Source organism: Pocillopora damicornis, chromosome 6 (genome assembly GCF_964200805.1).
Source record: "Pocillopora damicornis chromosome 6, jaPocDami1.2, whole genome shotgun sequence".
Taxonomy (NCBI): Eukaryota; Metazoa; Cnidaria; class Anthozoa; order Scleractinia; family Pocilloporidae; genus Pocillopora; species Pocillopora damicornis.
This window is the reverse complement of record NC_142675.1, coordinates 20,221,751-20,232,359: the sequence shown is the minus strand read 5'-3', so window position 1 is coordinate 20,232,359 and position 10,609 is coordinate 20,221,751. Positions and strand designations below refer to the sequence as shown.

The 10,609-nt window shown below is 39.6% G+C and overlaps 1 protein-coding gene across 1 annotated transcript; it reads right to left on the bottom strand.

Moving 5' to 3' along the window:
* Window positions 1-716: 716 nt before the first annotated feature.
* Window positions 717-10,104, bottom strand: LOC113675301 (excitatory amino acid transporter). Its single transcript, XM_027191856.2, has 7 exons — window positions 8,213-10,104; window positions 6,437-6,479; window positions 5,590-5,882; window positions 4,746-4,979; window positions 3,821-4,015; window positions 2,626-2,760; window positions 717-2,312 (listed from the first exon to the last, which is right to left on the bottom strand). The coding sequence occupies exons 1-7, from the start codon at window positions 8,680-8,682 to the stop codon at window positions 2,078-2,080; spliced, it is 1,605 nt and encodes a 534-aa protein (XP_027047657.2). The 5' UTR covers window positions 8,683-10,104; the 3' UTR covers window positions 717-2,077.
* Window positions 10,105-10,609: the final 505 nt, after the last annotated feature.

The following is a 10,609-nucleotide window of genomic DNA, read 5'->3' as shown; positions in this document are numbered from 1 at the left end:
CAACTGGCAAAAGTAATAATATTTAGCCTAACGCATAATAGGAATTCTGCAATATAGTTATTTATATATTTTGTAGGTTTATTATTCTCTGGTAGAAAAGTTGATAATTAGTAGATGTCGAGGTAAAATGAAGCAAGAACCGGCATGGATTCTAAGTAAAAAATTTCAGTCATCAATTCGGATGGCCAGTAGCTATTGGGGGAGATAGTTGATACTTAGTGAAAATTAAGACATTCTAACTATTCTTGGCCATCAATGTCTTTTATCGGAAATTGCCACTTAGTTAAAAATTCACACTATAAGGGTAGTTAAATATTCCCACTAATGTGTATTTCTATAGGGAAAGCAGTGTGTCTAATGAGTCCTCTGAATTCCTAAACAACATACATTGATCTGTTGCGGAAAGGTTTCTTCTTTAAAAACGTTCAGTTTACAATGCACGATGAACTCCAAAGGCTAAATTTCAAATTTCATTTTATTTTGACTGGAGAAAAAAAAATCCGATTTCTTTCACGAGAAGCCAATTAAAATACATTCTGCATTCTGCCCTCAGCACATTACTGGGAAAAAATGCTTCATTATAATAAGGAGACTTTGGCAAATTAATTATGAGAAAGGTGGATGTGAAATATCATTAATTTAGTCACATTTTATTTTCCTTACCATAAAAAAAGATCTATATTTTCAAGGAAGAATCAACACAAAATGAAAACGACTTTGGTGAAAACTTAGCAAATATATTCATCATTTATCACGGTTTACACAATGAAATTGATAAAGTAAAGATGCCTTGCCTTCCAAGGTCATAGTACCTAAACAAGAGAGGATTTCTTGATCTAACAAACCAAATACAAACGTATACTTGACTATATTACAAAATTCCTCATACTCTTGATTAGCAGCTATCTTATGTAGTTGTTTTATGAGGATCCTTGCGGGGTGGGGGTGAGTGAGCGATGGTCGTTGAATTATGTCAGCGGACTCTAAATGAAACTTTCGACGACAATACCTGTGTCGAACCCCCCCCCCCCTTTTTTTTCTCCTTAGCTGACTCAGGTTCAGAAGCTTCTTGTCATGATATGAGGAATTGTAGGAAAAAGTCTGACACTGTAATCGACTTGCGGATATTAACTATGTTTAAAAAAATATATGTCATATGGAAATTCAGCAGCAGCAATTTTGAGACGCGGACGGCGACCAAAAGGATGATGCAACCAGGTCTAATGTGCATTCATATCAAATAGCCCAGAGCAAAGGCTTCATCCTAACATTTTGGACTGAACAGTGCAGATAGAAGGATCTGTATTAGGCGCCTGGGAAAAGCAGTCTCAACTTCCAGCTGATGTCTACGTCTCAAAAAATGTCTGAACTAGCGTTTTCTATACATGCATGTATCGACATACCGCATAATGAAGATGACAGTCTTACTCAAGCAATTTAGAAGTTTTCCTTTTTCTTTTTTCTAAGTTTGCTCTTTTTCCACACATATAGAAGATATAATTTTCTGACGAAGTATCCACCGCGTCACTTCTGACTAATCAAACTTTTTCCCACTAGAGCAGTAAGATATAAAATATTCAAGTGAGTCCTTCACAAACTGTTGTAGGTAAGTGTCACATGTAGTAACCCTAAAAGCAACTGATTAAGTTTAAGAGATAATAATCTCTTGCGAAGTTATACTTTTTTCTAGCAGTTTTAGACCTCCCTGCCTACAGGCTCCTAACCCCTTAACTGATTCCTTTACTGATTTGAACACATTAGTTTCGGTTTTCTTAATGATTACTCAGGAATTGTCCTACCCTCGGCAGTTTTACCCGAACTAAAGAAACGTCGTTGAATAAAATACAAGAAATGTTACTAATATCTAAAGATAACCATTGAAATTGTAGTAAAATAGAAAGAAAAGTCTGTTTAAACTGGCTGTCTGTCAAGAAAGATGACATTGCCCAACTCTAGTGCTAATAGTTAGTTATAATAAAGTGTTGTATCTTTCTTTTCCAGAAACGTAAAATGGCCTTTTCAAATATCAGCAGCCATTTTGGAGTTGACCTACTTAACTTGGCGTACTACTCTTGATCTACTCCTCTGAGGACCTCTTAAAGCTGGTCATTCTTGGGGAGTAGTTCTGATCTGGGTCTTTTTTAACATAGCGTCCCTCAGACGGTACAAGAAGCTCATGCTTTTCATCTCCCTGTCCACCTTCTTCCATGTCTGCTTGGTCAGCGTTCTTCAGTTCATCACGTGACAGGTGTCCAACTATACCAGCGCCGATTGCATCCCCAAGGACATTTACAACAGTACGGAAGCGATCCCTTGAAAAGAAAACAATGAAGATCAAGAAATGAAACTCCGTTTGAAGCGAAATAGATGAATGAATAAATGAAATTCTGAATGTATGAAAGAATGAATAGATGGATGAAGTATCGAATAAATAAATGAATGAAGGAATGAAGGATTGAAGAGACAAGACGGGAGCGCTTTCAGGACCCTTCATATAAATATATGCTGGATAAGTTGAAATTATAGAGCCCCTTAAACATTGAGGACGAACAAGAATTATGCGTAGAGTAAAATGAAACTCATAGTTTAAAATACTCTAATAAACGCTGATGTCTCTGGTCTTACATGAACCAGTCCACTGCCCAAAGAAGAGCAACATCACTGGTGGGGAGATTAGCAGACTGTAACACAATCAGCATGGTAACCAGGCCTGCAGACGGAATTGCTGCTGCACCAACCGCCGCAGCCATAGATGTCAATCTAAATGATGGAAAAAAAAGACAGAGACATAGCTTACCAGCGCCCTTTTGCCTATTCGAAGCATTCATTTATCAAACAGAGACGAAACGCGAAACAGATGCATTAAAAATGAGAAAAAGATGAACGAAACGAGGCTGGATAGAGATGCTCTTCTCTTTTTTTCTTCCATTTTTCCACTCGTACCATGACGTTTTTTCAAATAAGTTTTAAAATGCCTGGAAGAGGCTTACCGCATGAAACAAAGGAGAACAGATCCCACTGACACAATCATTAGCTATAGAATGGATGCAATTAAGATTGATGTAGGGTAGTAGCCAACGTCAGCGCGGCATGGCCGGCTTTACGGGCCCTCTACTAAAGTAAAGGCGCTGGAGCGGCGAAAACGAACGCAGAGCTCCTTTATTTAGTTCCGCTCAGCTGCCGAGTACTTCAAAGAGCGAACAAAATTGCCAGATACGCGACCAAAGAGGGAAATAAGGTAATCAGTTCTGATTTTTTAGGAGTTAAGCTATCATTTAACATACGGAATCTTTACTTTCAAATTTATGGCCGTGAACCAGCATGATGATTTACCAACTTAATAACGACATAATCTGTTCTTTGCAGACGACTACCATTTGGAAATCCACCTTAAATTGTTTTGCAAATGGATTTTTAATTTTAAATATTCCATCCGCAGTACTTCTTTATCAGTTCTGATGATCAGCAGTTAGGATCCAGTTAGTATTTACCGCCGGGATTGGGGAAGTTTGGAGGATTTTGGGGGATCACATGGTTTTCATGACACAACCGTGACACAGCGTTTCATGGCTATCGCTCTGACGAAGGGCCAACGTTCGAAACGTTAGCTTTGAAACTCTTCACGATGCCCAGTTTACATTATCAACTCAGTTAATATCACTAAATTACCCTGCTATTCTTGACTGAAACAGAGTCCACTTTGGTTACACAAGAGTTTCTTAAATCAAGTTTTTTATGTAGAGCGTTTTTTTACAGGCACCCAATACACATTTTGGTGAGAGAAGATGTTTCTTTAGCCTCAGAGAGGCAATGTACTTACATAATAGTAATAACCTGTCCTGCCCCAAGGCTGATTCCGTGAAGCTGCGCGATCCAGAGAGCACAAACGCCTTCGTACAACGCGGTTCCGTCCATATTAACGGTGGCACCCAACGGTAGAACGAAGCGACTGATACGTTTGTCTACGTGATTGTTCTGCTCCACACATCTCATGGTGGTTGGCAAAGTGGCCGCGCTGAATTAAAGATGTGATAATTGGAAGTTTTTCAGAAAAGAAATAGGAAACGCCTCTTCTCGCACACATACAGTAATCTGTAATTTTGTTTGGAATACTGGCTTCAATTCACCTTCAGTAATACTGGGGATGAGGGTAGTTAACATGCCTATTTTCCTAAAACCGAGATTTAAGACAGGCTGTGCTCCCTTAACGACAACAGTCCAACGTCGGCAACTCTGATTCCAGGGTCTTTCCAATCAAAGTGATACCGACGACCTCGCCAACAAGATTTCTCTAAGTTCCGCCTTTCGGAAGCCGTAGACCTGCCCATCGAACCCGACTCAGCAATACATGGGGCAAGTGGTAACAAAAGGAATCATTTCAATCAGCTGAAAAGATTTCTGAGACGCCGCTTACAACAAACACGTATGACAATCTTGGTGTCGCTGGAATGGAAACGCACCCTATGTAATCGACCGACGCACAAGGGATTTACAACTTGCCCCTTAACACCCTGACATCAATATGCATATTCTCCATACCGTTTTATATACATTTTCCATGGTGCGTGTAAGGAGAATCTGTTTGAAAATCAAACACTTCTTCAGTCTGTGATCATCTGCTTTATTCTCCTGACCTAAATTTTTGATTCAGGGGTGATCTTGTAAGAAGAAATTAGATGTTCGTCATGCATGGTTCGAAGGGTTAAGAGCCCTCTAAAAAACACAGAAATTATTATGACACCAACCTGGAATCTGTACCGTACGCTGTAAATATGGCATCCGACATATTTTTGATGTAAATAATCGGGTTTTTCCGCGTGAAGATCAAATAAACCAGCGGCAAAATTATAAAGCCGTGGCAGAGAAGACCAGCGATGGCGGTACCCATAAGATACCCCAGCATTTTGAATGCCTGCCCAATATCATCCATGCCGGCCAGCTTAGCAGCTATCAAACTACATATTCCAATCGGAGAGAGCCTGGTGAAAAAAAGGTGACGATTAGCGTTGAAATTAAACAGCTTAAGAGGGGTGGTGTTCGATTTTCCTGTTTGTTTTGGTCAAAATCCATCAAAAATTTTCAACCACCACGGATACCACTTATCACTTTCCTCAGCGAAATTCTGATGATGCTCATCATCCTTCTGGTTTACTGCTGTTGCTTTATGATTTTCAAGTTCTCGTGCAGCAATAAAAAATATAATTTTTTGGCCAGCCAATTTCCATTAGAATTTGACAAGCTTATTTATTTAATTCAATCAGAAGAAGAAACATCTTATCTTAATTTTAAGAAGTGTCAGGCCAAACTTAGTAGCATCTTTTGTACTCCTCGGAATTTGAATTCTCTTATGCCGTGTTCATCACTTCCTTGGTAACATGATGGACAAAACGCGAAGCGGCCATTTTGATAATCAGCAAACAATTATATTATTGAAGATCTACAATCCCGATACCGGCTTTTGGACAATTCTTGCTGGCATATCCTTCCTCTTCTCTTTCCCAGGCCCTTAGCGATCTACAACCTAGCATAGTCTTCTTTATTTTCATTAATTGTGACTTATTACTTTAGTCATTGCGATGAATATCTTACCACATGACTAATGATACCATTTCCATGACGATTTCGTTCAGCGACTCAATGAAGGCTCTCATGGGCAATCCACGCTCTCCAACGCGCCCCAACACGATACCGAACACAATAGAAAATACCACCAACCCAAGGACGTTCATATTTCGGGAAGCAATTTCGAGTCCCGCGGGAACCATCGATGATCCCGGAGCTAGTTCCTCTTCCTTCAGAACTGTATAATTGTGAGTCCCGTTCCTAATTGTCTCGTTGTATTCGTTAACAACGGGATCGACAGTCTTGTATTTGGTACGTTTCTGAAAATAAAGATTAACCACGAAAAAAAGAAATCAGGAAGGAATTGTCCAAAAAAAGACTTGCTTAAAAAAATAAAGAAATCGAATTCAAACACACAAGTCCTGGGGGGTGGAACTCGCCATGTTCATTAGACTTTACAAGGGTACCCTGCCAAATGGGTAAACTTTTTCAGGTCAAAGATGTACGAAAGGAAAGGGATTTCCTGAGTGAAGGTATAGAGTAGCTTTTAACAGTCTATAGGAAGGGGTTACACAAGAAATAAAATGAGTAAAAGCTACTCTGTTAAAAATTGAACAAAAAACCCAGAAACGTTTTAACCATCCTCCCTCTCTGGTAAGCCCCACTCTCTAATATGAGCCTCCCCCCCTTCCATGTTTGGCTTCAAGTTTCTCCCTCTTCCTCCAGCACCTCGAGAACAAAGACTATCTCGTTCTAAATTAGAGACTCTGCAGAATTAAAAAAAAAAAAAATGATTTTCGGTAGCTTTCATTTTTTTTGCCACCAAATCTACGGAATGTTCCAGCGGTTGAAGACTAATTTAGAAACCACTAACCTGTATGAAAGCTGCCTCCACAAGGTTCACCGGAAAGCAGCTCCTGTAATGCAATAATAAGGAATCAGAAATAAAATGAAGAGACAAAAGGCTCCTAGTCCAAGTTTTAAGATACTTTAGTTTCATTAAAGTTTATTATCGATAGCCTATCTTACGGAAGTCTGTTGTCCGAGACGTTTGCGTGAAGGCTGATCTCGATTTGAAGGTAGCCTTAATAATAATACGATGGTTTTCCGCAGGGAAATCAATGTTGTCAAGGAGACCTCCACAAACAAGAGAATCGTTTTCCTAAGGCGAGGATGCTAGTGCGGCCGTTAAAAGTACATCTGGTAGAATCGACACATCCCAGACAACGCCGTGATCTTCCCTCTCTGCTCCCTGGTTTCTTCCTTTCAAAATACGAAAGTATGCGAACAGTGAAGCTATCTAGCCCAGTGGCTTTATGAGACGGAATATTCTTAAGGTCATTGTCAATTATCATCTCTCAACGTTTGGCCGAATGAAATAGCCCTCTCTGGGTTTGGGTAAATTTGCTAATATATATCCCCTTGGTATCGAAAGAAAAAAACTTTCTTAAAGAAATAAATTTCCTTCCTGAGATCACATCGATAAATTGCGAGTTATTTGCCCAGACAGTGTAAAAGTGTAGGCCGTTTGCTATTTAAAACGTAACCGATCGGGAATCTTAAGATAAACTTGACACCCTTAGTAACAGTAGATGACGGGCGTGACAGAAAAAAAGACGGAAAAATGACAAAAGAGACGGAAATATGCCAGAGAAAAAACTCGTGCCCGGCGAAATCAAGCCCCTTTTCTGACGCCGCCCTCATTACTGATATGGGAAAAGTGATTTGGTGATAATTTACATGCATGGTCAGTCAGGCACTAACAATCATTGTACGCAAACATGAATTGAAATTATTGAACTCCATCACAGTCCCTGCCAGCAGAACCCCCGGTGTTGTAAAATTAGAATAATAAAAAACTGTAGACAGATAAGCTTATTCATTAAATTTTCTCAGGGGGTCCTTGACCGAAAGATGAAACGTACATTCATTTTCATTATCCGTCATACTAAAGGTTGCTTAAAAGGCTTATCATTTTATATTACAATTACAATGCGTCGTAGAATAATATATGTATATATTTTTTTAATGTTTTATGTTTCATGTTTGCATTAATATGTTGACCCAACTGTACAAACATTCTCATCTCTGTAAATATTCATGTGAGTTAAAAACAATTTTACTTGACTTGACTTGAAAAGACCTCACGTTATGACGTCCATCTGAAGTGGAATATTCTTGAAACAGATGTAACATTGATGTCATGTTATTGTAGTCAACGGAATTTATGGCTGTCAACTAAGACAAATATATTTGCATTTTGTATCCCTTCACAGTGGTGAATATTGTTTTTCAAGCTAAACGGTTGTGTTAGTGATCTACCATTTCATGGAGTCTTGATGCACTGTCACGGAAATCATCAACGGAATCGATTATCGACGGAACTGAGCGAAAATAGTTTTAAAATGGAAACAAAAGTGCTTCAGACCTTTCTAGTATAACCAAGTGAAAGGAATAATTTGCATTTCTGCGCTTATTTACTTAAAAATATTGCTCCTGCGGCCAAGTTTCGCTGGCGAAAAGTTGACCGTGACACATAGTATGCATGGAATAACAAGGAATAACAGATTAATTATGCACTGTCGCCATTTCCAACAGACTTGACAATTGTCATTAATATGACAAATATCAATCCATAATCAAAGCTCACCTCAAAAGATCGAGAAGCGAATCGAGACCACGATAAGGTCTCGAGAGCTTTTCGTCGGTTCCTTCAGGTTTGCTGCGTTCTCCCGGGCGTATAGAAAGGACCAAGACGATTCCAAGAAGCACAGCGATCAGCATAGTTCCCATGTAGTAAAGCACAGTTCGACGACCAATTCTTCCAGTGGCTTTGGAGTCCAGCGTGGCCAAGGCGGTGATCAAACTTGCAACAATCAGCGGCAGGATTAGCAACTTCAGCATGTTCATGAAGAGCTCACCCGGAAAACCAATCAACATGATAGTAGTAGCTTTCTTTTCTGGGTCTTTGATATCGTTCACACTCTTGTTTACCGATAAACCGATAATGAAGCCGACGAGCACTCCCAAAATAATGAGGACGAGAAGTAGTTCTTTGCGAATGTGGTGCAAGACTTTATCGCAGCAGGAACGCAAACGTTCGTTCTTACACCTGCCCATGATTTATCAACTTTCCTTTCCGGCCTTCACTGGACTTGGAATTGCTAAGATGAGTTCGCTACGATGTACAACCCAAGCTGTGGAAACTACACCACACGGGATAAAGTGTTTGTAAATAGTGTGATTGTTTGGCGTCTCGATCAGTCTCGCCTGGGTTGACAGGAGTTTTCTGTCAGCTGGGGGCGTGTTAAACAAAGCGTTTGAGGCGTCGGGTCAAGCGATTGCAATGTTTACGTATTCGGAACTGGACGCCATCCAGGGAATGTGGAGAGCGCTTAGGACTCTTCTCAAATTCCCTTTTTACAATTTACAGTCTAATAAACAATTAATTTTGCGCAGTTGTTATGAAGACCGAGAGATTTCTTGCTTTTCGGTTTTGTCAAACTTTTGAACATGAAATATGTGTACCGTATTTTAAATTTTTCACAAGCATTCCAATCGTGTTCATTTCACTAAACAATTTTGTGCCAGGATGGAAAAGAGAAAATTATTCACGCTCAGGTTGCTCTGGGACCAAAGTGCTGCAACTTTATTCGAATATTTTTCTTTTTTTTCGGCTTTCATGACATTTTTCTCAGCTTAGCCCGTAGCCAGTGGAGCCTTACTGGAACTCGCTGGAGATAACTTCGGGCCATCATTTCATGGAAGTTTCTAAGTGGAGGGACTGTTCTCAATACACATCTAACAATTTAGCACCTTATGGAAGCAAACACTGTAAATTGCGTCCACGCCTCAAGGGATGTTTGGCCTTCTCGACCCAACCGATGCCGGATTCATAAGTTACCATAGCTTCGCAATGCGTCAGACGGAGGTCATCTTGGGTCGACTTTTAGATCACGAAATTCGAGCTCGCGCGACGCGAGTCCTAAAGGCCTTAAGTTAGACTCGCAGAGTAAAATAGGATGGAACACGTACACACTTTATTTTGGCTTTCGAATTTGAACTTGCATTTTTTTATTATTTTTTTAGCATAGTTTCTAACTAACAAAAGGCCTCCTTTTCACGGCTGGCTGATCACATCCTGTTATGATCATTGAAGACATATGTAAGCAATCTCCCAGGAATAGGATTTCTGTGGGCAAAGGGGATGAAACACCGAAAATGGTTTTACAAATGATTATTTGTCTTCAATAGAGAGAAGAGAGAGTTCATAATCTTTATTCCTAAAATAAAGCTTCTGGATCAAATATTCATTTACTTGTAAGACAATGAAAGCAATCACGCAAAAAAACAAAAAAACAAAAAAACAAAAAACAAAAAAGATCCTGAAAGTCATTTGAATTCTTGTCTGGGTAATTTGAATTGAACGCCATCTTCTTTCCAGAGGTAAAGCGCTATGTTGTTATTTCTAATATAATAATTACTGACAAACTTGTGCGTAGGTATGTCACGATTTGTTGTTGGGAATACTGATTACACTGTCAAAAATTCCTGCGAATTTGCGGATTTCACAAGAGATAAAACTCGTAACGCTTGTGAAGAATTAGTATCTTTCGACGTTGTTTCGCTCTTCACTAAAATCCCTGTTGATCTTGCCGTTAAGGTTGCGGAGGAGAGACTCAGAAAAGATGCTTCCCTGGGACAAAGAACTTCTTTGCCTGTGGAGGATATTATTCATCTGCTGTCTTTTTGCCTCAAAACCACGCAATTTACATATAACGGCACCTACAATCAACAAGTTTTTGGTACAGCGATGGGTTCGCCCGTCTCTGCTGTCATTGCTAACATGGTAATGGAACACGTGGAACAAAGGGCCTTAGCCACTTCACCGGTTAAACCCTTTTTCTGGAAAATGTCGATGATGTTATTTCTGCGGTATCCGGAAATGAAGCGGAGCGCCTCTTGTCGCATTTGAATTCAGTAGAGCCGTCGATCCAATTCACCCTTAAGCGTGAAAAGGATAGACATTTGCCCTTTCTTGATTTAA